Source organism: Neoarius graeffei, chromosome 10 (assembly GCF_027579695.1).
Source record: "Neoarius graeffei isolate fNeoGra1 chromosome 10, fNeoGra1.pri, whole genome shotgun sequence".
Taxonomy (NCBI): domain Eukaryota; kingdom Metazoa; phylum Chordata; class Actinopteri; order Siluriformes; family Ariidae; genus Neoarius; species Neoarius graeffei.
This window is the reverse complement of record NC_083578.1, coordinates 89742183-89769952: the sequence shown is the minus strand read 5'-3', so window position 1 is coordinate 89769952 and position 27770 is coordinate 89742183. Positions and strand designations below refer to the sequence as shown.

Genomic DNA, 27770 nt, shown 5'->3' with positions numbered 1-27770 from the left:
TATTGGTGTGTGTGACTAATAAAGCCTTTAATCCTTGAATCCTAATTAACTAAGAATGTGCAATTGTAGTAGAAGAGGAATAAAACACTCAGAGACGCCCCGTTATAGGAAAATAATCAACTTTTCCGAGTGGCAGCAGTGACTGCTTCATCACACCACCACACTGTTGATTATTTTTCTCTCACAGCACGACACGGAGTGGTTTTATTCCTTACTGAAGCAGTATAACGTAGTTTGAGTATCCGTGACCTCGCTCTCTACTGGTCAGTTTATTGAATAATGAGGAATTCTGCTCCGAGAGAGGAAACAGAGCAAACTATTTTAATAAATAAGCAATAAAAAGAAACTGAATACTGTGTGCTGATGTAGTATAAATGAAAATGCAATAAAAGGTGGTGAGGAACTGAGATCATCGTCCTGATCGAGCCACAGATCAGAGGATGGGCTCGCTTTCGTTCCAGCTCACAGCTGCGTCTGTCCATCTGTAAACACACACACACACACACATAAAACAATGCACCGGTGTTCACCTTTTTCAGTTCTCAATCACTGTGAGTCTGAGTTTTATTTTAGAGCACGAAGCTGTTCAGAAACACACCTGGTCCTGATGCAGAGCTCCAGCGGAGGTATGAGGTCCGAATCCACGTCCTCAGGACCCAGCATCTTTACAGCCGAGTCTGGATCTGGGGGGAAAACACACACACACACACACACCACCATTCAACTCTTCAACTACAGATCTGACGTGCATCAATGATGCAGATTTCTCATTTCATCTTCTCTGCTTTTTAACATCGTCGTTTGTTTCTTTGATGTATTTTTTTTTCTTTTCACAGCAACTCAAAGGTATAAACCACCGTCACTGAAGCACATCACTTCCTTTAAAGGGGAACTGAAGTCATTTTTAAACTTGCTTTTATTTCTTAATTATCGTGTTATTCAATTATATGTTTTCAGTTTTAGTAACCTTATATCGTGACTCGTATTGGCAACTAATTGCAATTAAATATTATACTTATCGGCCTGTTCGGTTTTTAGCCGTGTTGAATTTAGTTCGTTTGGTCCACGGCAGGCGTCGCTTATCCGCGCGATCTTCACGAGACTTGTGCGAGACTTCGAAACGTGAAGTGTCAGCCAGGTGTCAGTGCCGCCATTTTGAAAACTGTTTTCCAAGCGAAATATTGCACAAAAACGAGTTTAAATGACGATTACTGCCTACTTTTTTCAAACTTTCCTGATAGCTATCAAAACAAACAAAACTTCCGGCTTGATTACATCAGCATTCGAAAGAGGGCACGTGCGTCTTTTGACAACCCCTGTGCCCAAAATCGCTCGCTACTCACTATATAGGGCACCGTATAGTGGGGACGCCATTTTGTAGTGCTGTCCGTGCTGAAAGAAATCAAATTAAAAGTCTCAAATTTGATTTAATAAAAGACAGCAGCAAAAAAGAAAGTATTCAGCCTTGATTTAAAAAGAACTGAAAGCTGCAGGTATTTTGTATTGATTAATGTTGGAAATACGCTCAGTATAATACAGATTTATCACAAAAACACATGCACATGTTTATTATTTTGAAAACCCACGTTTTAATTGCGTGACAGTAATGACATAAATACCAGCGCGACAGATTAGCGTCCGAAAGCATTTTTTCATTTACCAATGAGCTCACTGTATAGTCCTCTATATAGTAATTCCCTATATAGGGAGTAGGGAGTAGTGAACGAGTAAGCGATTTCGGACACAGGGAACGTTGGCAGATGTTGGTCACTTTGATTTCCGCTGTACGTTTTACTTCCGTCCTACGATGTCTCGCACAGGTCTCAACGAATCTCGTTTACGGCCATTGCTTTGACATATGGACTGATATATTACAGAGCATATTTCAAACACTCATAACTTGCTATAGCAGTGACAAAATAGCGATCAAAAATACGTTCCGATATTTAATAAAATGAGATAAATAGAATTTTGATTATAAAAATTTGCCTTCAGTTCCCCTTTAAACATGAGGCCTGAAGATGATGGATGATACACGGGGCAACTTTTTAGATGATGTTGCTGTGCAATCGCGCTTCGACGCTTTCCCATTGAGATCGGGCAACGTCATTTCTATCTGAACAATTTTGATCGTTTTGGGCAACTTTTAATTATTAAGATCATCCAATCAGAGTGCCAGCAGTGCATCACATGACCACCTGAGAGCTTCTGAAATTTTCAACAAAGATGGCGACGTCTACAGCAGTGGAAAGGAAAAAAAAAGCCAGACGAGTGATATCTTTTTATGCCGGTAAATTGTTCTGTTCTGTATAAACGCAAAGTGGTGAATTTACTTCATCAAACGCTTAGAAAAATCGACAGACATCTGTTTTTATGCTCAGGTTGGAATTAAGACATCGATTTTTTTTTCAGCTAAGTGTAAACTGCCGTTAGCTAACCACCGCTCCATAGAGACTGAATGGGATTTAGCGAACTAGCGGTGGTTTTTGCTAACATGGTTAGCTGAAAGTTATCGCTAGCTATGTAGGATAACGTTAGCTCTCTTGCGTCGAGTTAAAAGTGATGGGCAGCTCATGATTTTTTTTTTTGTTTGTGAGTTGTAATAGAGATCGTCAAACTCATCGTCTGATCTAATTCACATCCAGAGCACGATGACTTGTGGAACCCGAGGGAGAAACAATACAAACTTCAGGATCTAGAAAAGAAAGAAAGCCTTCAGGAGAAGTGATTCTTACTTTAGCGAAAGATATAAAAGCTGAAGCCGAGACAAAAGTGACAGCTGTAAATGTTTCAGTGTCCATCTTTGCAGTGTCTGTCTCCCTGGCAACAGATTTGCTCTCCTCTGATTGGTTGTTGCCCAAAAAGTTGCCCCGTGTATCATCACCGTTACAGGCTTCCTGTAAATGAGAAGTGGTTTGGGAAGCGCATCGAGTTCCCGTACACACACACTCACACACTGTTAATCTGATTGGTTCTTGCTGGTTGGCCAGGCCATCGTAGTAATGCAGGTCAAACTCTCGCGAGCTCCGGCGGCTGGATGTCAGATCACACAGCGAGAACAGGACGCTGAAGTGACTCTCGCTGCACACCATCCAGATCGGAAACCTCGGGTTCTTCAGGTAAGAGCCGACCTGCAGCGTGAAATCAATATTCGATTTTTTATTATTTTATATTTTTTCTTAGTCCTTTCTTGTACAAATCACCTGGAAGATCTGTAGAACATGATAAGAAACAAAGGTTTAAGCTGTGGCTTTATATCTCTGGGAAAACCCGTCCAGAAAACTGGCTTCAGTTCGTCTACTCTATGGACGTATGGAGATCCTGGGGGCGGAGCTTTAGGAGGCGTGGGCTCAAGGAATAAGGAGAATAATCCATGGCAATATTGAACAGAAAAATATTCTCACACACACACTTTAACGATTTTATCCTGAGAATATGTTTAACGAGCGGTGATGGTTCTCTTACCTTACATATGTTATAATGCTCGTATAAAGACAGCAGTCCGATGTCGCAGCGCGCTCGGATCCCCTTCAGCAGGGTGAAATTCCCATTTCCTGAGTCGAGTTTCATCTCGTTATCGAAGACATTTGAAACGGCGCGGCCACAAAGCAGCAGGTTTACCAGCTCCTGCAAAGACAGTGTGAATAACCTGCTAACAGACTGAAGGTGTTGGTGAATTTTCTCTCACAGAAGCTCTGAGAGTGGTGCAGCTGCTGGGCCGATACATTAGCGTTGCTATAGAAACAGTTCATTCACGGGAAGTGGTACGGCGAACGCTCCGTCAGGAACGGACTAAAAACAACGTGTGTGATTGGATAATAATGGTTTGTGTATGGAGACGTTTCTGTAATACTGAGGGAAGGAGTCTCCAGTGTCAGTGCTGGGTAACAGTCAGAGGTGAAGTTTAGGATTTCAGACCTGGAGAAGAAGATGATGAGGAAGGAGTTACAGCTTTAACTCTGAGTCAAAGTTCTGACACTGGAGACTCCTTCCATAAACATTAACTAAATGTCATTATAATATCCTGAAAAGAATTTTAAAAAGGAGTCGTGGCCTTTTTAAGAAAGGGGACCGGAGAGTGTGCTCCAATTATAGGGGACTCACACTTCTCAGCCTCCCAGGGAAGGTTTACTCCAGGGTACTGGAGAGGAGAATTCGACCAATAGTCGAACCTCAGATCCAGGAGGAACAATGCGGTTTTCATCCTGGTCACGGAACACTGGACCAGCTCTATACCCTTCATAAGGTGCTCGAGGGTTCATGGGGGTTTGCCCAACCAGTCCACATGTGCTTTGTGGATCTGGAGAAGGCATTCGACCGTGTCCCCCGTGGTATTCTGTGGGGGGTGCTTCAGGAGTATGGGGTTCGGGGCTCTTTGCTAAGGGCTGTCCGGTCCCTGTACGAACGGAGCAGGAGTCTGGTTCGCATTGCCGGCAGTAAGTCAGACCTGTTCCCAGTGCATGTTGGACTCCGGCAGGGCTGCCCTTTGTCACCGGTTCCATTCATAATTTTTATGGACAGAATTTCTAGGTGCAGCCAGGGGCCAGAAGGAATCCTGTTTGGGAACCACAGGATTTCATCTCTGCTTTTTGCGGATGATGTTGTCCTGTTGGCTTCTTCAAACCAGGACCTCCAGCATGCACTGGGGCAGTTTGCAGTCGTGTGTGAAGCGGCTGGGATGAGAATCAGCACCTCCAAGTCCGAGGCCATGGTTCTCGACCAGAAAAGGGTGGCTTGCCCTCTCCAGGTTGGTGGAGAAGTCCTGCCTCAAGTGGAGGAGTTTAAGTATCTCGGGATCTTGTTCACGAGTGAGGGAAGGATGGCGCGTGAGATCGACAGGCGGATCGGTACAGCCTCCGCAGTGATGCGGTCGCTTTACCGGTCCGTCGTGGTGAAGAAGGAGCTGAGCCAAAAGGCGAAGCTCTCAATTTACCGGTCGAGCTATGTTCCGACTCTCACCTATGGTCATGAGCTTTGGGTAAAGACCGAAAGAACAAGATCGCGGATACAAGTGGCCGAAATGAGTTTCCTTCGCAGGGTGGCTGGGCGCTCCCTTAGAGATAGGGTGAGAAGCACAGTCACTCGGGAGGAGCTCGGAGTAGAGCCTCTGCTCCTCCACATCGAGAGGAATCAGCTGAGGTGGCTCGGGCATCTTTTTCGGATGCCTCCTGGACGCCTCCCTGGGGAGGTGTTCCAGGCATGTTCCCCCTGGGAGGAGGCCCCGGGGAAGACCCAGGACACGCTGGAGGGACTATGTCTCTCGGCTGGCCTGGGAACGCCTCGGTGTTCTTCCCGAGGAGCTGGCCGAGGTGTCTGGGGAAAGGGAAGTTTGGGCTTCCATGCTCAGACTGCTGCCTCCGCGACCCGGTCCCGGATAAGCGGAAGAAGACAAGACGAGACGAGATGAGAGAGTCGTGGCCTGTGTGTGTGTCTCTGTGAAGGAGGCATGGCCTGTGTGTGTGTGTGTGTGTGTGTGTGTGTGTGTGTGTGTGTGTGTGTGTGTGTGTGTCTATTTGAAGAAGGCGTGGCCTGTTTGTATGTCTAGTTGAAGGAGGCATGGCCTGTGTGTGTGCGTGTCTATTTGAAGAAGGCGTGGCCTGTTTGTGTGTGTCTAGTTGAAGGAGGCATGGCCTGTGTGTGTCTGTCTATTTGAAGAAGGTGTGGCCTGTTTGTGCGTATCTAGTTGAAGGAGGCATGGCCTGTTTGTGTGTGTCTATTTGAAGAAGGCGTGGCCTGTTTGTGTGTGTCTATTTGAAGGAGGTGTGACCTGTTTGTGTGTCTATTTGAAGAAGGCGTGGCCTGTTTGTGTGTCTATTTGAAGGAGGCGTGGCCTGTGTCTCTGTCTCATATTTACTTCTATACAAAGAGAAAGGGAACAGTTTGGAAGTCTGTAGATTCTTCTTTGACCTCGTGATTCAGAATCGTATGACAGTGTATCGAAACTGTATTGTATTAAACTGTTGTTTTAAATGAAGCACGTCGTCTCTGTCTTTATATGTAATTTCAGATTTTTCTTTCAGGCACTGAGTCAGGCTTTCTTTATTAGCGTTAATGACGAGCTTTCTGCGTATTATTCGCACCAGTGCTTCAGATAAGGTGTCAGGATTCACGTACCAACCTGCGTGCAGTAGCCGTGTGCGCCAATCAGAGTGGAAGTAGGGACGTCCATGTCCTCTCTCACCCTGCCACACAAAAGGAGGAAGAAATGAATCTGCTGCTTCAACACAGGAATGGCGCTGTTTTAAGTGTTAGACTCTGTGTAGAACAAATGGAGCGTTACATCGGAATCGTTCTGGACAGGACGGCAGAGATGATGAGCAAGACGCAGCCGAACGGACCCGACTCAAACTGGAGGAGGAAAAAAAACAACAACAAAAAAACAATGGCCTGGATGGACGGCTGCATCGATCTGGACACATGATGCAGACGTTAGTCATACGATGACCTGGGACACGTCAGATTAACGAAACGTACCTGATGGATGTGCTGTTCGATCAGCAGCTTTAAGTCATCAAAGCTCTGAACTTCCACGCAGTCGATCTGCTGAGACAAAAAGAACATAGATGTTAATAAAGAGCGAGAACCTGAGCAACAGTGAGCATCACGGTTTCTTTCTGAATCATGGACCAGATGAAACTCAGCGTGTGATTGGTCTGATTCTAAACACAGAACTCTAACTCTTCATTAACTTGTTCTTACACTCAGATGGTTATTATTAATTTATTATTTGAAAGATGCATTGATTTGAATGTCACTATGTACAATCTGTCATAGTGACGAAGGCGTGGTCTGAGTGTGTCAGTCACAGGAAAGGAGGCGTGGCCTTTATTATTGAAACATTATTAATTTGATTGCTACAGCGTATAATCTCTCCACACTGCTATAACGAAAGCCTCTGTCCGTGTGAGTGAAGGAGGCGTGGCCTTTCCCCATGTCAATCTCAATCAAGTAGGTGTGGCCTCTGTGCCTATGTCAGAAAAGAAGGCGTGGCTTCTGTGTCTGTTTTAATAAAGGAGATGTGGCTTTGTGTTTTTCTTTGCCAGTGTCTTCGAAGGAGGCGTGGACTTTGTGTCTGTCAGTCACAGTGAAGGAGGCGTGATCTGTGTGTCTGTCAGTCAGAGGTGTGGCCTTTATTATTTAGAAATGTTACTAATTTGATTGGCAGAGTGTATCATCTCTATATGCTGGAATAGTGGAGGCGTGGCCTCTGTGCCTGTCAGTATCAGTCAAGGAGGTGCCTCTCTCAAAAAGGTGTGGCCTGTGTGTCTGTCTCTTTGAAGAAGGTGTGGCCTGTGTGTGTCTGTCTCTTTGAAGGAGGTGTGGCCTGTGTTTCTATCTCTTTGAAGGAGGCGTGACCTGCATATTGTTCTTTTTGAAGGAGGCGTGGCCTGTTTGTGTCTATCTCTCTGAAGGAGGCGTGGCCTGTGTGTGTGTGTGTCTGTCTCCTTGAAGGAGGTGTGACCAGTGTGTGTCTGTTTCCTTGAAGGAGGCGTAGCCTGTGTGTTGTTCTCTTTGAAGGAGGTGTGGCCTGTGTGTGTTGCTCTCTTTGAAGGAGGCGTGGCCTGTGTGTATCTGTCTCCTTGAAGGAGGTGTGGCCTGTGTGTTGTTCTCTTTGAAGGAGGTGTGGCCAGTGTGTGTTGCTCTCTTTGAAGGAGGCGTGGCCTGTGTGTATCTGTCTCCTTGAAGGAGGTGTGGCCTGTGTTGTTCTCTTTGAAGGAGGTGTGGCCTGTGTGTGTTGCTCTCTTTGAAGGAGGCGTGGCCTGTGTGTGTCTGTCTCCTTGAAGGAGGTGTGGCCTGTGTGTGTTGTTCTCTTTGAAGGAGGCGTGGCCTGTGTGTGTCTGTCTCCTTGAAGGAGGTGTGGCCTGTGTGTGTTGTTCTCTTTGAAGGAGGTGTGGCCTGTGTGTGTCTGTTTCCTTGAAGGAGGCGTGGCCTGTGTGTATCTGTCTCCTTGAAGGAAGTGTGGTCTGTGTGTGTTGTTCTCTTTGAAGGTGTGGCCTGTGTGTGTCTGTTTCCCTGAAGGAGGTGTGGCCTGTGTGTGTCTGTCTCCTTGAAGGAGGTGTGGCCTGTGTGTGTTGTTCTCTTTGAAGGAGGTGTGGCCTGTGTGTGTCTGTTTCCCTGAAGGAGGTGTGGCCTGTGTGTGTCTGTCTCCTTGAAGGAGGCGTGGCCTGTGTGTGTCTGGCTCCTTGAAGGAGGCGTGGCCTGTGTGTGTCTGGCTCCTTGAAGGAGGCGTGGCTTGTGTATCTGTTAGTCTCAGTGAACGATGTGTCTAACGACCTACAAATCAGAACAGTTTTTTTAATCACAGTCATGGTATAAGTGTTGATTTGAGAAAGCGGAGTAAACTATTTACCATCTCCAGAACGTCGTCAGCTCTGTAGTGGCCCACAGGGGTGAAGTGACTCCGCCCTGAGTTTCTGTAAACAGAGCGTCAGCAGTGAGGAGCTGTTTATTATTAAACCCAACATCACTACAGTTCCATATTAATGACTCGAGATTTTTACATGGCGACGGTGACGCTCTTCCTGTCTGCGGCTCTCCACAGGATTCCAGCCAAGGCGTCCGTCAGGCACTTCGTCCTCACCGCGTCGGACAGTTTCCTGAACAAACGTGTTAAAAGTAATGACACCCTCTTTAAACACATCCGCTGCAGTGACCGCTGGTGAAGTGCAGTTGTAAAGAACTCGACAGACGGAGAACGTTTCACTGGAAAGATGTCAGACGGTTGAAACGACATGAAGAGGAGAAGTGATGTGTGAAAGCACTTACTCAGAAAGTGCGTCACTGCTGGGTCTTTCGAACAGAAGTTTCTGGAGAACGGTGGCCTGAACGGCAGCGAGCACGCCACACGGCCCGCCCTGCTCGCAGAATCACAACACACAGCTCTCATTACACAGCGGCTACAACCCCATACATCTCCATACGCTTCATAAATATTTCATTGTTGTGCGTGATTTATTGTGCGGAAATTTTCATGATCCGATTTGTCCAGAATTTATTCACTAATCTGTTTGCCTGTTTGTTTCATTAATTTGTTCATTCATTCAGTTTGCTCTTATGAATTTTTCAGTATCATGAATTTCCAGCACACTTATCTATCTATCTATCTATCTATCTATCTATCTATCTATCTATCTATCTATCTATCTATTTGCTTACATAGTAATTTATATTAAAAATATATATGTAATTTTGTTTCTTTATTTATTGGTTTGTTTTTATTGATTATTTCATTTTTATGTTTTATTCTATAAATTTTATTGTTGTATTTGCTATTATAACTTTTTTTATCAAACTTTTCAGTATATTTATTTATTTTTCTTTTTTTTTTACATGTTAATTCATTTCAAAAATATATTTATCAACCAATTTATTTGTTTATTTTTACTATTTATTTTATGCATTAATACTTTCATTCTATTTGCAATTAAAAAATTTTCAGTATCAAAATTTCCACACCTTTTACATACTTATTTGAAATATTGATGTTTATTTATTTATTTATTTGCTTACATATTAATTTATGTAAAAATATGTATGATTTGTTTATTTATTGGTTTGTTTTGATTTATTTTATTTTTATTATTTGTTTTATGAATTTTATTGTTCTATTCGCTATTATAATTTTTTCAAGATCAAACTTTTTAATATTTATATATATTTACTTATTCATTCCTTTTTACATGTTCATTCATTTAAAAAAATATTTATTAACCTATTTATTTGATTATTTTTACTATTTATCTTATTCATTAATCTATTCATTCTATTTGTGGTTATAAATTTTTCAACATCAAAATTTCCACACCTTTTACATACTTACTTCAAACATTGATATTTATTTGTTTGTTTGTTTTTATTAATTGTTTAATTTATTAATTTAATTTGCTGTTATAAATTTTTCATTAGTGTTTTAAAACATTTATTTAATTTTTTCATTCAGTCATATTTGCTTACTTATTAAATTATTGAAAATCATTATAATTTATTAATTTACTATTTACTCATTTATTTAGTTATTTTATTCATTAATCCATTCATTCTATTTGCAATTATAAATTTTGTAACATCAAATTTTCCCACACATTTTACATACTTATTTTAAATATTGATATTTATTTTTTTTTTTAATTCATTGTGTAATTTATCCATCACTTCATTTAATTTCCTATTATGAAATTTTTATTATTGTGCTTCAAAACATTTATTTAATTTTTTCATTCATTCATGTATTTGCTTATTTATTAAATTATTGAAATTCGTTATCATTTATTTACTCATTTGTTTATTTCCTGCCTTGAAGTTTCCTGCATATCATTCAGAAATACTCGTCTAATCCTGCATGACACATTTACATACCTGAACCATTTTTAATAAAATTATAATTTTTGATTTTTTCTCATTCTTGACTCCCAGAGAAACCAATCCCAACTGAGAAGATTAAATTTTCAGTAAAACTCCTCGTGTGTGTCTGTGTGAGAAACGCTGATGACGCGCTCAACGTTTTCGATGCAGTGAATCACCTTCTTCTGCACGATGCCGTATCTCAGCGCGGGTCTGTTGGAGAAGGTGAAGCTCTGACACCTCCACTCCTCGCTGAAGCAGGCCGCCGGGGAGCCGAAGATGAGCTCCTTCAGCGCCTGGAGTTACAGCAGGGATGATGTTCTTGTCACCGAGCAGGTCACATGCTACAGGCTCGGATTCAGAAAGCTTCAAGGGATGTGATCTACAATGCTCACATACAGTGCTTCTGGAGGAAAATAATCAACGAAGGAGGCACCTGGTACCATCCACACGTTGATCATTTTCCTGTAACGGCACATCTTCGAGCAGCCTTACTGTTTTTTTGTCTCAAAGTTATTGATAACTACTTGTTAACCTCGCTTGCTCGGTCTTTACGGGAAAATATCAGACCGAGGTCTTCACAGTACGGACCGAGCCAACGTTGGCTCGGTCCGTACTGTCAAGACCTCGGTCTGATATTTTCCCGTAAAGACTGAGCAAGCGAGGTTAACAAGGAGTTTATTCTATATTTTTTTTCTAAGATTAAAATAGACGCTCATTATAACAAGGCGTGACCTTCCAGAAACATGCCGTTACTATAGAAACTCGAACGTAACAAACAATTGTGCAACAGCTGTTACAGCCGACCAATCGGCATCGAGAATTAAACATCACTGCTGTATATGAGATCATATTTCCCTTACAGTGACATCACACACTCACTAGTTTGTATTAAAGCGCTGAAAATTGCAATTTTGCCTTCGCTAATATATATGTACACTCCCTGGCCACTTTAATAGGAACTTGTTGCATGCTGAGATGCTTTTCTGCTCACCATGGTTGTAAAGAGTGATTACATGAGTTACTATATCCTTCCTGGAAAAAAATCTCAAACCTCGAACCAACCTGGCCATTTTCCTCTGACCTCTCTTACCATTCTGTGTAAACTTTAGAGACTGTGTGTGTGTGTGTGTGTGTGTGTGTGTGTGTGTGTGTGTGAAAACCCCAAGATGAGATCAGCAGTTTCTGAAATACTCAAACCAAAAATACTCATCTGGCTCAGACCAGCACCCGTACTGCAGTGAAAGAAAGAAAGTCACACAAAAATTGAGATCACGATTTTTCCCATTCTGGTGTTTGAACATCGTGAACATTAACTGAAGCTCTCGATTTGTATCTACGTGATTTGATGCATCGAGCGATCAGCTAATTACAGAACTGCATCAAACAGCAGATGGGTGGAGGGGTGTTCCTAATAAAGTGACCAGTGAGTGTAAGCATAACTTCATATTTTTCTCCATACCGAGTGCCTTTTTTTACATTTAGGCTTCAATAATAATAATAATAATAATAATAATAATGTTCTTACAGTTGCTGTTTTCTGGTCCATGGGACGTTTATTCCAGTCATGCTGACGCGAGACATTATTATTATTCGGAACAGCGGCCAGTCCGACTGAAACGTCCTGATCGTCTACATCATCTGGAAAACAAATCAAAGCTAAATAAGTGTTGAAATGTCTTTTAGGCTGCATTCACACACACACACACACACACACACACACACACACGGGTCTATCCTAACGAGCATCATTAGGAACAGTAAAGACGCCGTACCCAGAACTAATCCAGCTATGTGAAGAGCATCCAGTCCAGGTGCTGATTCACTCCTGAAGGAAAAAAAAACATAAATTGATTTAACCCAAGTATCGGATGATAACGATTATAAGTGTTTATCGGTCGGAATGTGAGCTGAGTTACTTGTGAGCTCGAAGTCTCGCCGTTCTGTCCGTTCCGTTGCTCTGTCTGCTCGACACCGTGTTTTCTCGCTCGTCAGGTTTGCCGTGTGAAGCGTCCGTGCTGCTGCTGCGGCTCCTCCGGTTCGCTCCGGCTGGATCCTCGTCTTCGTTTTTGGGCGTTCGAGATGCAGACAGCGCCGTCTTTCTGGCAGGACGTCTCTTGGTGTTTTCCTGTTGAAGGATACGTCAATTTTATCAGGTTTCACCTCTGATACCTTTATAAGAGAGGGCTTGAACACATCTGTAAGCAATACTGGAGCGTTATTGCCTGGAACAACAACATCAAAACCCTGTCTGTGATGACACGTTTTAGACAGTAGACCACATTGTTTCTCTTTGCTAACATGATATTTATGAAGTATTGAGAAATCTATAAAGTTCTGAAATGCTCCTGGAGTCACGTTCAGACCAGCTGGGGTTAAATAAACAGTGTATGTTTTATTGTAGTCTTTTCACTCTCCTGCTATAAACTCGCTATAAAACCAACACATTTCTTCATCCGTCTCCAAAACAGCACTGTTTTCTCAAACCGTAAGTATATTTGTGTACTATTCTAGACTGGAGCAGCAGCTACAATTATCGACACCTTAACGATCTTTTGGCCGTTGCAAAAGTAGAAAAAACTTTCAGTACATAAACTGTGCATGAATAATTACTCAAACTTCCACTGGAAAAAAAATGAGTTGATTCCCGATTGCTTAGCGTATCAGATCACGTGACACCGTTCCACAATTATCGACACGTTTGTCCACAGTTATCGACACCGTTCCACAATTATCGACATCCAGATGATTATTTATAAAAAAAATAATCGGTATGTGGTATTAAGTTAACAAAACAGTTTTTATTTCAAAGTTGTTTTCCATAGACTTATATTTAGTACAAAATATCTTTTATATAAATATATGGATGTCGGTGTTTACGTAAATAAGGAAGTAATTCTAATGTTTGTACACAAATGAACTGATGATGTTTAACCTGCGTCAGAAAATCTTTTTGTTCCACTTTCTACCCGCTTTCTAAATATTTTCATAGATCACATTTTGTTCACACACTGTTGTTTGTATTAATTTCTAGTTTTGTAGTTTACCAATAAATGTCAACAGGAAATCAACATTGTAACCACAGGAACATCCAGGCCAAAGGTCGCATCTCATTCCTCGAACCAAAATATAAAATGTCTCCTGATATTGTAATATGTGGTCGATATAAAGCGGCTAGAGATAATGAGATGAGATGAGATGAGATGAGATGAGATATTTACAACAAACTGCAAAAATATATATTGTCTGAATGGAATAGAAAAATCTGAATATTTCAAGCCTGTAATTTTTCATACATTAGGAATTTAATTCTGCTCTAATTCTATTTACTGCAATCAGATTACAAATACTCTATAAACATTCCATTCTGTTATGAATCAGAAAAAACAATTATTATAAATCACAGCACTTTTATTATTTTAAAGTACTTCATCTACTTCAACAATGTGACACAAAGATCGATCCATAACAGCTGTAAATGTCCCTTAAGCCCACAGGGTGTCGATAATGGTGGACACCAGTGAAAGTGATCACTATTATCGACACCTCACGTGACTTCTCAAACGCGCGTTTAGATATAAAATGGCGGCTGTCAAATGAAAGAGTAAGAAACTAAGTAGGTTTCGACGAGGAGATCATGAAATATCGGTGAATTTGATGTCCGTGATCTTTCCACCATGCTCACCTGCGATGATAACGTCCGGCTTTTCCGAAAAATTGCCGATCGTGCTGAAAAAAATTCCATCTCAGGTAACGAGCTGCGTCATCAGACGACAAGATCAAAGGGCGAGGCGGGTCTTCTGGTTGATTAATTAACCAATAATAACTGTTGGAACTGAAACTCACCTTTGTAAAATAGTTTTTTATCGGTAAATCTGAAAAGGTGTCGATAATTATGGACTGTTGATAATTGTAGCTGCTGCTCTATTATTAAGTACACTAACTTGTTTTCCTTTTACAGTTAAAAACCTCTCGTGTCACTTTCAATCTTCTGAAAGCTCCGTTTATAAGTTTGTCTTTTAAGAACGCGGTTCATGATAACAATCACGACGACGGCGGATCGTTAGTTTGTACGTCGTTGTACATGAACTCGAAAAACGTTTTACAGTCCGACTCGGAAACCTGATGGACAGGTTACTGACATGTTACATGTTACAGTAGTCCTATGTTTATACGCTCACTGGCCACTTTATTAGGAACACCCCTACCTCCACCTGCTGTTTGATGCATCAGATCACACCGATACAAATCAAGAGCTTCAGTTAATGCTCACCATGGTCAAACATCAGAATGGGAAAAACTGTGATCTCAATTTTTGTGTGACTTTCTTTCTTTCACTGCGGTACGGGTGTCGGTTTGAGCCAGATGAGTATTTTTGGTTTGAGTATTTCAGAAACTGCTGATCTCCTCCTGGGGTTTTCACACACAACAGTCGTGACACAGAATGGTGCAAAAAAAAACATCAAGTGAGTGAGCGAGTGAGTGACAGTTCTGCGGGTGGAAACAAAACAAACGTCTTGTTGATCAGAGAGGTGAGAGGAAAATGGACAGATCGGTTCAAGGTTCGAGTTTTTTGCCAGGAAGGATATAGTAACTCATACTGTATAATCACTCTTTACAACCGTGGTGAGCAGAAAAGCATCTCAGCATGCAACAAGTTCCTATTAAAGTGGCTGGGGAGCGTATACATCTATGTAGACTGTTCAAGGCTTGGAGTCGCAGGAAATGTAAACAAAACGTGCAATTGTTGAGCTAGTGAAGTTTGGTGTAAGATTTCTGGAAGGAGTCTCCAGTGTCAGCGCTCTGTTACAGTCCGAGGTGAAGCTCCACGGTCCGATTTACCTGAGATGAGGCAACAATCGGACCTGCCATGATGCCTCTCCTCATTCTGCTGCCCCTGCTCGCCTGGCCGTCCCCACCTCCGCTCTTCTGCTCCGAGCCCAGGCCTGCTGGAGCTGACGTGGCGTTGAGGTTTCCTGCTGAAGATAAGGAGCTGAGCTGGGACACGGCGCTCGTCTCAGATAACCTGAAAACATTTCCACAAAGAAATAAAATATACATCGTGTGTGTGTGTGTGTGTGTGTATTTATATATCAAACGCGTTCCTCATCAAACACTTCAGACACTGACCTCATCTCATCCGTGTGCAGCTGTGTGAGGTCTTTTCCCCTCCTCACATCCTCATCAGCGGCTTTTGGCGAGTTCTGCTCCATGCTTTGATCCCCTTCGCTCGGGCGCCTTTTAACGTCTCCGCCCTTCTTCATCATCCGCTCCTTCGTCATGATCTCCAGCATCGTTTTCAGCGGCTGTTCTTCACACTAAAGATTTCCTTTCAGAAGTCAGACAGGATTTATTACACCTGTGTGTCGTGTTGTGCACGGTGTCGACTCTTTACCTTATTCTTCTTGTACAGAGTCTCTAAGTGAAGCACTCGGCACAGCTCCGAGCGGTTGTTTATGCTCGAGTTGGTCCGTGGAAGCTCTTCATCCATGCAGGCGATGGTTTTTTTCAGACCCTACAAAACAGGACGAATCGTGCTCGGCATGTGTAAAGAAATGCCGTCGAGTGATAACGGCTTAAAAATAATGAAATGTTTCATCATTAAAAAAAACACTATAAACAGTAATCAGTAAGCCGCAATAAATCAATATAACAAAGTCGATATTTGGTGTGAGATGAAATTTCCTTTGCTTTAAAAAAAACAGTAGTCTGAGGTGCAGTGAGTGCAGTTTTATGCGGAAATGATCTGTAGGTTTTCTTGGGCATCTTACAGAACCAGCCGCAGTTCTTCTGCACACTTTGACTGTCACACTCACTTCTTCATTTTGCACCAAAACCCAGCAGCCTTCATTAATTTTTGCTCGCAGCGCTGGAGCAAACTGTTACTCTCACTCAGGATCTTTCTACTTTATTATTATTATTATTATCCTAACATTTTTTAGGACGCTATTTCTCCCTCAGTTTTCAACAAATCGTCACCAAATGTCACATGAAGAATCCCTCTGGGCTGAATTACTTTGCTGTGACTTTTGGTGCTGATCTGGATCACTGATCCGGAATGATCCATGAAAAACAGGATTTTTTTCAATCACTTATAATTCTGTCAATTTTCATGACTTTTAAAGGAGAACTGAAGGCAAATTTTTTATTATCAAAATTCTATTTATCTCATTTTATTAAATATCGGAATGCATTTTTGATTGTTATTTTGTCGCTGCTATAGCAAGTTATGAGTGTTTGAAATATGAAACAAATGAAATATATCAGGCCATATGTCAAAGCAATGGCCGTAAACGAGATTCGTTGCGACCTGTGCGAGACATTGTAGGATGGAAGTAAAACGTACAGCGGAAATCAAAGTGACCGACATCTGCCAACGTTGTCAAAAGACACGCGCACCCGCTTTCGAATGCTGACGTAATCAAGCCGGAAGTTTTGTTTGTTTTGATAGCAATCAGGAAAGTTTGAAAAAAGTAGGCAGTAATCGTCATTTAAACTCGTTTTTGTGCAATATTTTGTTTGGAAAACAGTTTTCAAAATGGCGGCACTGACACCTGGCTGGCACGTCACGTTTCGAAGTCTTGCACAGGTCTCGTGAAGATCGCGCGGATAAGCGACGCCTGCTGTGGACCAAACAAACTAAATTCAACACGGCTAAAAACCAAATAGGCCGATAAGTATAATATTTAATTGCAATTAGTTGGCAATATGAGTCACGATATAAGGTTACTAAAACCGAAAACATAATTGAATAATACGATAATTAAGAAATAAAACAAGTTTAAAAATGACTTCAGTTCCCCTTTAAATCAGTTTTTTTATTTTGTTCAGGGTGGCAGGGCGTGACTTTTCCTCACTGAGCATCATTCTTAATCTCTTACCGCTCCAGATCTATAGGGCACGGTGACCAGACGTCCCGGTTTGTAACAGCTTAGCGCAAATTACTGTGAGTTTAGTCACAGTCGCGATCTAGTATGTTTTCTTTTTTAACCTGAAAAGTGCTCTCTTGTGGAATGTGCCACTCAGACATATTATAAACTTTTTTTTCCTGTAACATTTAATTTTGTGCTGGAAAAATAACCCGCCGAACGTTTGGAACTCTAAAATGTTTCTGTAATGTTTTGACTCGATCAGGAGTGTTGAAGTCATAAAATAGAAATCTATAACAAAGTTTGTGTGAAAAAAAACAGGGGTGCTAAGACTTTTGCACAGGACTGTAGTCGATGTAAAACTGTGTCTGAAGTTTATTTCTTTGATTTTTACCCTGATTTGGTTTTTATCCTAATTATTATATTCTAATTCCTAATTATGTGTCTAAATTATTTAACAAATATTTGCATTTCTAATTAGTTTCATTTTAAAAAATATGTTTCGCATTAGTTGCAGTAATTTAGAAACACACCTCTTTCCTATTTCTGACCTATCAGTGAAGTTTCCGAGGTCACAGGTTTTACGCCACATTGGGATCATTTGGAACAAGGTTCTGTGTGGAAGAAGCAGGTCAACAGCCAGCACGATCTTTCTTTAAAATTAACGAGATCGTCAGTGACGGCGTAGCTCATTCCGGCCTCGCCTAGTCCAGAAGGAACGATCTAAAGTGGCCCACCTTCCTTGTGCAATAAATGTTTCAAGCTATATACACTATATACAAGCAATATATAGAAGCGATATCCACCCTAGGAATACCGACCTATTTACCAGAAAGAATCCAAAATGGCGAGGAATTGATCTTTTTGTTGAACTGCTCATTAAGGCTTAATTAGTCCATAACATATTTGTGAAGTGTATATATGGAATGTAGTATATATTTATTTTTGTAATTAAATATTTATATAGATATTTATTAAGTGTATAGACCCCTTCGCAGTAAACGTCATTCATACGAAAGCGGAAATTGCGCGCGCAGCCTGGACCCAAAAAAGACTCAGCGATGCCTAGTTGTTGTGTTGTCGGGTGTCAGAATCGTAGCAGTGATGGGGTTAAAATGTTCAGAATTCCAGCAGGATCTCACCCATTCCAAAAAAATCGCCGGCGTCTATGGCTACAAGCCATCAAACGTGTAGACTGGGATGAAAGCACCATCAAAAATGCGCGGGTTTGCAGCGCCCACTTCATCACAGGTAAGATCAGGCTATTTATTAAATCTTTCTTTTTTATTCTTTCTAGTCTTCGTTTATTGATGTAGCAAAATACTTTGGTAACGTTTGTCTGATTAGCTGGATCATAGTTACACAATGTAATGAATATTGTTAGCATGTTAACTTAGCTTTGCATGCAATTGTGTTTGTAGGAGAGGTCTCGCTTGACTCAAGCAGTCCAGATTTTGTGCCGTCATTATTTGTGTATGCCGAAAATCACAATTTTAAAGCAAGGATGGAAAGGTAAAATTGTGTGCCCTCACTCTAAATGCCAACTTACGCTGACTGCTCTAACCTAGCTCCCGCCCCGTTCAGTTTCATTTCTGCTCTCTGCCTCTCGCTTTTTACGCAGCTCTGATTTCTCTTAGCTGCACTCTTTACACTATCATTCCTTTCATGCCATCACCTCCTGCAAATTGCTGTTTAGTGTTGGTATTTGCTGTTGCAGCTAAAGCCACATTGCCATCACATCACTGGCATCATTTGATTAAAACAAAATGAATATGAATGTCCCATTGTTAATCAAGTTGTACATGCCCGCACATAACATAATCATATGCGTGTAAAGACTTGTAGGCACGAAGTTTTTCGTGGGTGTACACTGAAGTCTTGTCAATAAGGTACGAGTATATATCTGGCCATTGTATACCAGGGAACTTACTAACATCGTCCGTCCACTCTTTAATTAAATACGGATCCGGTAGGCAATGTCCACTTGTTAGAGTTAACTTATTTATGTAGCATTCTCGATCTTGTAACGACAATTGTTTGGCATAATCTGACAGCTCATAATGCCGGTCTATGGGCAGCGCCATTGTTTCTGGGTCCAGGCTGCGCGCGCATCCTGGCAACGGTCAGTTTGTTTACAAACATGCGAAGGGGTCTATATATATGGTATGTAGTATATATTTATTTTGTAATTATATATTTATATAGGGGCGGCACGGTGGTGTAGTGGTTAGCGCTGTCGCCTCACAGTAAGAAGGTCCTGGGTTCGAGCCCCATGGCCGGCGAGGGCCTTTCTGTGTGGAGTTTGCATGTTCTCCCCGTGTCCGCGTGGGTTTCCTCCGGGTGCTCCGGTTTCCCCCACAGTCCAAAGACATGCAGGTTAGGTTAACTGGTGACTCTAAATTGACCGTAGGTGTGAATGTGAGTGTGAATGGTTGTCTGTGTCTATGTGTCAGCCCTGTGATGACCTGGCGACTTGTCCAGGGTGTACCCCGCCTTTCGCCCGTAGTCAGCTGGGATAGGCTCCAGCTTGCCTGCGACCCTGTAGAAGGATAAAGCGGCTAGAGATAATGAGATGAGATGAGATATTTATATAGATATTTATGAAGTGTATATATGGTATGTAGTATATATTTATTTTGTAATTATATATTTATATAGATATTCATGAAGTGTATATATGGTATATATTTTTATAGGTGTATTAATGTAGTTTGGATTTCGGGGTAGTTAAAAAGGGGTGGGAAATTAAAAAAGTATTGTACTTCTTCCCACTCCTTTTTCAAACAACGTGCGGTGTTTTGTAATGTCTGAGCTCTTTATGTATTTTTTTGTCACTTTCTCGTTTTCTTTCTTTTGTATGTACAAATAGTTACATACATTTTTTATACATGTTCGAAATAAAATAAATTCATTCATTCATAACTTAATTATTAATAATTGCAATTAAGCAAATCTGGGTAGAAGTTATATGCACCCTAGGTCCTCCTACCTTCATGCCAGAAAGAATCAAAATCAGTGAAGAATTGAGGGAGAAGAAGCGATTTTCGTGAAATGGAAACTTTGTGAGTGGCCTAAGGACTGGAAAATACAAGAGTTTGTAATACTCTTCAAGTCTGGAAACAGCAAAGAATGTCCAAATTACAGAACGATATCACTTATCAGCCATGCTAGTAAAATTCTTTTGATTATTTTGTTAACAAGAATGATGAACGAAATTGAAGAAGAGCTGCCCGATGAGCAAGCTGCATACAGAAAAGGCAGAGGAACAGTTGGTCATTTTACAAATCCTTATTGAGAAAGTACTAACTACTGAAGAGCCAGCTTTCATAATGTTTATTGACTATAGTAAAGTGCTTGACTCCATAAGCCATGTACAACTGTGTGGGATTCCCTAAACATCTAGTTGCCTTACTGCAAGGTTTATACGATGGTCAAACAGCTGTTATACGTTGGAATGGAAACCACACGGAACCTTTTCCCGTCCTGAAAGGTGTCCGTCAAGGCTGTATCTGTTCACGTCCCCTTTTTCAATCTTTACACAGAGCAGATGATGAGAGAAGCAGGCACGTCTGATGAAGGCGTGAATACAGGCGGAAGAAAAATATCAAATCTCAGATATGCAGATGACACAGCCACTCTCACACAAAACAAAGATTTTAAATAAAGTCAATGATGCTGGAACCAAGAAAACAAAGCACGTCATTACAACCATCCGTCCATTATCTGTAGCCGCTTTATCCTGTTCTACAGGGTCGCAGGCGAGCTGGATCCTATCCCAGCTGACTACAGGTGAAAGGCGGGGTTCACCCTGGACAAGTCGCCAGGTCATCACAGGGCTGACACACAGAGACACACAACCATTCACTACGGTCAATTTAGAGCCACCAATTATCCTAACCTGCATGTCTTTAGGGGAAACTGGAGCACCCGGAGGAAACACGGGGAAACTCCACACAGAAACGTCCTCGCCAGCCGCTGGGCTTGAACCCAGGACCTTCTTGCTGTGAGGCGACAGTGCTAACCGCTACACCACCGTGCCGCCCACAACCGTCAAACAAAATTATAGAAATATCTGATGAAGAAATCACAAAAGTGACACAGAAGTATCTGGGCTCCGTAATAAGACCTGACGGCAGCTGTAGTACAAACATCGACACGAATAGCTACGGCGAAGAAACGAACACTTGAATTAACATCCGTATGGAAAGACAGAGGCATTCATACAGCAGTTAAACTCAAATTACTTCGAGCTCTGGTACGGACGGTGGTCACCCTTATCAAAAAGAAGTATACTTCAAGTTCATTTTCATTCTCATCTCATCTCATTATCTGTAGCCGCTTTATCCTTCTACAGGGTCGCAGGCAAGCTGGATCCTATCCCAGCTGACTACGGGCGAAAGGCGGGGTACACCCTGGACAAGTCGCCAGGTCATCACAGGGCTGACACATAGACACAGACAACCATTCACACTCACATTCACACCTACGCTCAATTTAGAGTCACCAGTTAACCTAACCTGCATGTCTTTGGACTGTGGGGGAAACCGGAGCACCCAGAGGAAACCCACGCGGACACGGGGAGAACATGCAAACTCCACACAGAAAGGCCCTCGCCGGCCACGGGGCTCGAACCCAGAACTTTCTTGCTGTGAGGCGACAGCGCTAAACACTACACCACCGTGCCGCCCCAAGTTCATTTTATTAAGTATATTTAAGTAAAGTTAAAGTATATTTCCTTAAGTATACTTTTGTGTACCAAGTATACTGATATCAATGTACTTACAGTATACTTGTAAGTAAACTAATCTAATACTTCTTGGGACTAAATTGGCCCACTTTTAGTTTATAAAAAGTATATTTTAAGTCTAAGAGAAGTAAACTTTGAGTATACAACTAGTATTTTTTATTTTGTACTGCAGGTATACCACAAGTAAACTTATATACTAATAGTTTACTAGTTCTAGACTTGTAATCCACTCTTTAGTTTACAAAAGCATACTTCATACTGCACTGGAAATATGCTATTGGTTTACTCGTTACACACTTCTAGTCCACTTTTTAGTTTATAAAAGTATACTTTATAGTATATTGGAAATATACTATTGGTTACTGGTTATATACAGTACATCTAGTCCACTTTTTAGTTTTGAAGTTTACTGCAGTTACCCTTCTCGGTATACTATGAGTTTTCGAGCCCGAACCCTTACCTCATGCACACTACCAGTAGACAACTTAACTGTTTTGTACAATGAAGTTATAAAGGTAAGAATTCACAAAATAACAACAGATACTCAGGATTAAGAACATATTCATCTTCTTTAAAAATCAAAATTTAAAGCAACGTTGTATTAAATGCCAAAGTATAAAAACACGGCAATGAGAACTGAAATTGACATCCAAGCTCGACACAACTCCAGGGCGAGTCCACTTAAACATAAGGCACAAATATTTTCATACTTTATTACACTTTTGTTAAGTATATCTTGATCAAAAGTTTAAGTATAAGCTTAATATACTTAGACGTTTCTATATACTTTTCAGTATAAGCCAAGTATACTTATGTATAACTTTATTAAGTATATCTCTGATAAGTAAATAAAAAGTAAACTGAAAGCATACTCTCTTATTTTTAGTTTAAAAATAGGTATACTAGAAGCACACTTGAATAAACGTCCTTTTTGTCAGGACACCTATGGCTGTGAAGGGTGGAGTCTGGAGAAAACAGATGAGGATGAGATCCAAGCAGCTGAGATTTGGTTCTACTGTAGGTTGCTGTGTGTCAGCTGGACAGAAAGAAGGACAAATGAGAGTATTCTAAAAGAACTGAAGGTGGAACGACAACTTCTAACTCAAATAAAGAAAAGAAAGCTGGCCTGCTTTGGCCACAGTTGTCGTCCACATGGATGCAATCTGGTGAAGACTGTTATACACAGCAACATTCCAGCTAAAGGAAAAGAGGAAGACCTCGTGTTCAATATAGTGACAACATAAGGCAATGGACAGGAAGGAACATCACTGCAAACATTAGAGCGTGCAGGACAGGACTCAGTGGAGGAAGGACATTTGTGATGCTTCTAAAAGACAAGGGCGGTTAAACGTCGTCAACAGTCAGTGCGTTTACATGCACATAACGAGAATCGAATTTCTGCCGTTGCTCGACTGAAATCGAAGTTCAAAATGCCATGTATACACCTTAATTCGGCTGAAATTGAACCGAACTTGATTTCTCGGAATCGAGCTACACGACCTAGATTATGCGATTTTAGCCGAGCTACTTAGTGCATGTAAACTCTATCGAGCTACGGAGTCGAGCTACTTACTTCAGCACTGCCCCTTCCGGAAGTGACGAGTGACGAGACCACAAGCGGGAAACACAACAGCCTCGGTCGGCATGACAACGAATCATGACAATGGCATGAATCTTTTCTTTTTGTGGCATTGTTTGCACTGTTAAAATTTAGCTCACTTACTGTATCACCAAATACATCTGTACAGCTGTTGCATAGCTGTGAATTGTGTACATAAACAAGTCATTGTATTTGTGTGTGTGTGTATGTATATATATATATATATATATATATATATATATATATGTGTCCAACATCTGAAGAATGTCAATAAAAGCAAAACAATTGAACTTTTTGTGTGTTTATTAAGACATAAGTTAAATTGTAAGCAAAAAAAATGTTTTTTGTAAGCAAAAAATGGACTTTAGAAAAATATACAATTGTGCAAAATAAGTTGTCTTACAAAACAGTGGTCTGCGCAGGACAGTTTGTAGCCATACAGTCTATTAGAGCAAGCCTAACAGCTTGAGCACGGAACTGCCAGTGTTGCCAGATTGGGCGGTTTTAAGTGCATTTTGGCGGATTTGAACATGTTTTGGGCTGGAAAACGTCAGCAGTATCTGGCAACACTGCTGATAACTTTGTTTATACTCTTGAATAGCTCTTCTTCATGACGACAACCGGAAGTGTACCAACACGATGGGGCATGTAGCGCCACCTGTGGCTCGGGTGCACAATGCACCTCACGCAATAGCTCAATTTCATCGTGTGCATGTAGGATTGGATTTCTCTGGCACCCCTGCTGGGACCTTCAGCTCGATTACCGACAGTAGCTCGATTTGGATGTGCATGTAAACGTAGTCAGTGTTTAACAACAACAACGTGGACGACGCCGGACGGATGACAGACAACACATGATGGCATAAACTCATCACCTGCCGGCCGGATGAGCTAATAACCAGAATTAAATCGAATCAATTCTCCCAAACGTACGCTCTAGTCCATGGAGACAGCACAGCTACAATCGACAGAACCATTTTCTGTTCTACAATACACACATGGCTCTAATCCAATCCCCAGGATCCTTCAGTCAGTTGGTCGGGTTCAAGGCCCGAACTGATAATCGCATCATCAGTTTTTCATTGGCTAATCAGACACAAGGTACGTCACCACTCTTGCCGGAGTGGGTGGGGGTTAGGTGCCTTGCTCAAGGGCACTTAAGCCAGTCCTGCTGGTCCAGGGAATCGAACCAGAAACCTTTTGGTTCCAAAGCTGTTCCTCTAACCATGGCTTCCCCCAAAATCCTTACCCCAGGATGCTTATCAGCACCATACCAGCAAAATACAACAATAAAACTAAAGAACAGACTGAATACGATCCTGTGACAAATGGAAACAATTAGAATTTAATCTGGAAAAGATTTAATTTTTACTTCTGGAATTGGAAATGTTTGGAAAGATTGTGGGTTTTTTTATGTTTTATTTTATTCGTTCTATTTTATTACATTTATGACATCTGTTCTGCAAGTCATCTGCGTGTGAAAGAGTTTCACTGAAGAGACAAAACAGAAGTTATTTTTCATTTCTGTGTATTTTTTCATGCAGCGCTTCAGTTAAAATAATCATTTTAGAGCTTAGTACGTTTTTTTTGTTTTTTTGTCTGACTGAAAGACTTCAGCATCTGTATCAGGAAAAAAAAAGTGCCACTGTACTATATTGCAAAGAATGGGTGAGGGAAAGTGATGCAAAACTTTGTGCACCCCTGATCATCACATTGATATATCCTTGTTGAAGATCGCATTCCAGATTTATTCCTCTTTGATGTTATAATAAGCGCCATCCTTCTTTTCTCTTCTGCGAAGGCTTTCCACCCGATTTTGGGGCGTGGCTGTGGGGGATTTGTGTTTCTGACCTCTCTGCTGTACAGTCCTGTTTATAACCCTGGTTCTCCTGTAACTTTGCACCATCAGAGCTTACTGGCTTTCTGCCGTTAGTCACTTTGCACCTTTAGAGTATTTATTTATTTATTTATTTGTGTTCAATATTGCCACTTTTGCACAGTTTTTATTTCCATTCCTCACAATTTTGTTTTTAGTACTATTAATGTATGCATTTTTTTATTGTTATGTTTTTATTTTTTATTGTATAGTCGGCTTGTTCTTGGGATTTTTTTTTCACATGTTTGATGACTTGTCGCTGTAGCATAACAATTTCCCAGTTTGGGATTAATAGAGTAAATCTATCTGTCTATCATTCAGCACCAAGAGCATGAGTGAGATCAGGCTCTGATGTTGAGGATGTTGAGGTTGAGGAGGCTCCAGTTCCAGTTCATCCCAAAGGTGTTCAGTGGGGTTGAGTTCAGTCAGGGCTCTGTGCAAGACACTCGAGTTCTTTTAATTTAATTTATCACATAGTTTGTGACAGGGCAAAGCCCCAATTGATTTTAAACCTCTTCAGTATAGATTTTTACACCGGATGCCCTTCGTGACGCAACCCTCCCCAGTCTTTCTGGGCTTGGGACTGGCACTAAGTATGCACTGGCTGGGTATTTTTACCTAACCTGCATGTCTTTGGGCTGTGGGGGAAACCCACGCAGACACGGGGAGAACATACAAACTCCACGCAGAAAGGCCCCACTGGCCATGGGGTTCAAACCTGGAACCTTCTTGCTGTGAGGTGACAGCACTAACCATTACATCACCATGCCGCCTCAACCTTCTACACCAACCTTCATACATCATGTCTTCATGGAGCTCGTTTTGTGCACAGGGGCATCATCATCATCATCATCGTCATGCTGGAACAGAGTTTAGGCCTCTTAGTTCCAGTGAAGCGAAACTGTCATGCTACAAAATACAGAGTCATTCTACACAACATGTGTGTGATGGTCAGGGGGTGCACATACTTTTGGTCACATTGTACTGAAGTGATGTATGTGTTAATAAGTGTTCTATAGATGCTCTATAAATGTTTATAACATCCTGATCTCCTTTTATTGAACAGATATTTAGGTTTCCTGCATGTAAAGTCACATGCAGCACACAGACACGTGACACTAAACCCGGAAGTGGAAGGATTTTTATGATTATTATTGTTATTATTATTGTTGTTGTACATTTACAACTTCAGTGCATTGCAGAATTGATCAGCCGCTGCTCCAGCTGTTGTCTAAGCCACGCCTCTGTGTGTTTAACATTAAAGTATTGTTACTTGCATGTTTTGACTCACCTTCCTGCTGAGAAATTCCCGCACCACAGCAGCCGCCACCTCCTCCACACCGCCCCCCATGATGAGCCGAGCCGCGCCGAGCCGCGCCGAGCCGCAAACACACGCTCCGCTGCTCTGAAGCTGGGAAACCAGCCTGCTAGTCAAGCTACGCTAGCTAGGGCTGCTGGTATCCATGGTAACCTACTCAGCGCGTTCACACGATGGCTGTGTGCGTGTATGCTGTAGCTCTTACATGATTGGCTAATTCAGAAAATGATTGACAGCAGCACTAGCCAATGATACGTCCTCCTGGCGGACGTGTTATTTTACGCAGCATCAGCGCCCTCTTGTGGTTAAAATGGGTCACTGGCGCCCTTGAAGTACTGTAAAATGTAAATAATAATTATTATCATAATTATAACAAAATAAAAACATTTTATAGCATACTATGTATAATTATATATGTAGAAACTCGTTTTATAATTATACAAATTTATAGATAGATAGATAGATAGATAGATAGATAGATAGATAGATAGATAGATAGATAGATAGATAGATAGATAGATAGATAGATAGATAGATAGATAGAATCAGTATACTTTGTGTACTTTTTCAAATGATTCTTGTTATTTTATTTTTTATTTTTTTACTCTGTAACTTTCAAAATTCGTGATTTACGTCAAAGAAAGGAAATTTGCATTTTTCCCACCAAACTCCTTAAACACGCCTCAAATAAGCTACAATACACACAAATCCAAGGCAAATACGATAATCAAGATATAATCTACCAATTAAACTTCATACACACTCATTCACACATAATACCTATAATTAGAACTATAAATAAACATGAAATCATTTTAAGATTACAAAAGTACATGTAAATGCAAATAGAATATTAAACAATTATTATTATTATTATTATTATTATTATTATTATTATTATTATTATTAGACATAATTAATATTTATTATGAAATAAAGATTGTCTATTATTATTAAAATATAAACGTTATTATTATTATGATGATTATTATTATTATTTAAAAATGTATATTATTTCC

General features: G+C 41.0%; 1 protein-coding gene across 2 annotated transcripts; it reads right to left on the bottom strand.

Moving 5' to 3' along the window:
• Positions 1-300: 300 nt before the first annotated feature.
• Positions 301-26950, bottom strand: mindy4 (MINDY lysine 48 deubiquitinase 4). 2 transcript variants are annotated; one of them, XM_060932587.1, is made up of 18 exons: positions 26725-26950; positions 15737-15856; positions 15472-15659; positions 15184-15367; positions 12261-12469; positions 12117-12169; positions 11870-11982; positions 10521-10637; positions 8767-8855; positions 8502-8597; positions 8351-8414; positions 6475-6543; positions 6281-6348; positions 6119-6182; positions 3466-3627; positions 2954-3131; positions 599-683; positions 301-482 (listed from the first exon to the last, which is right to left on the bottom strand). In XM_060932587.1, the coding sequence occupies exons 1-18, from the start codon at positions 26782-26784 to the stop codon at positions 434-436; spliced, it is 1968 nt and encodes a 655-aa protein (XP_060788570.1). In that variant the 5' UTR covers positions 26785-26950; the 3' UTR covers positions 301-433. The 2 variants fall into 2 exon arrangements, with proteins under 2 accessions (XP_060788570.1, XP_060788571.1); XM_060932588.1 differs by having other exon boundaries at positions 6475-6540.
• Between the last annotated feature and the right edge of the window lie 820 nt (positions 26951-27770).

Bases quoted from the DNA above. Each gene is read 5' to 3' on its own strand.
- mindy4 (XM_060932587.1), bottom strand. From the start codon at position 26,784: ATGGGGGGCGGTGTGGAGGAGGTGGCGGCTGCTGTGGTGCGGGAATTT. The intron at 15,368-15,471 runs GTCAGTGTCTGA...AAATGTTTTCAG, and splicing joins CTGCACACGGATGAGATGAG to GTTATCTGAGACGAGCGCCG. The intron at 10,638-11,869 runs GTAAGAACATTA...CTGTAACTCCAG, and splicing joins TGGACCAGAAAACAGCAACT to GCGCTGAAGGAGCTCATCTT.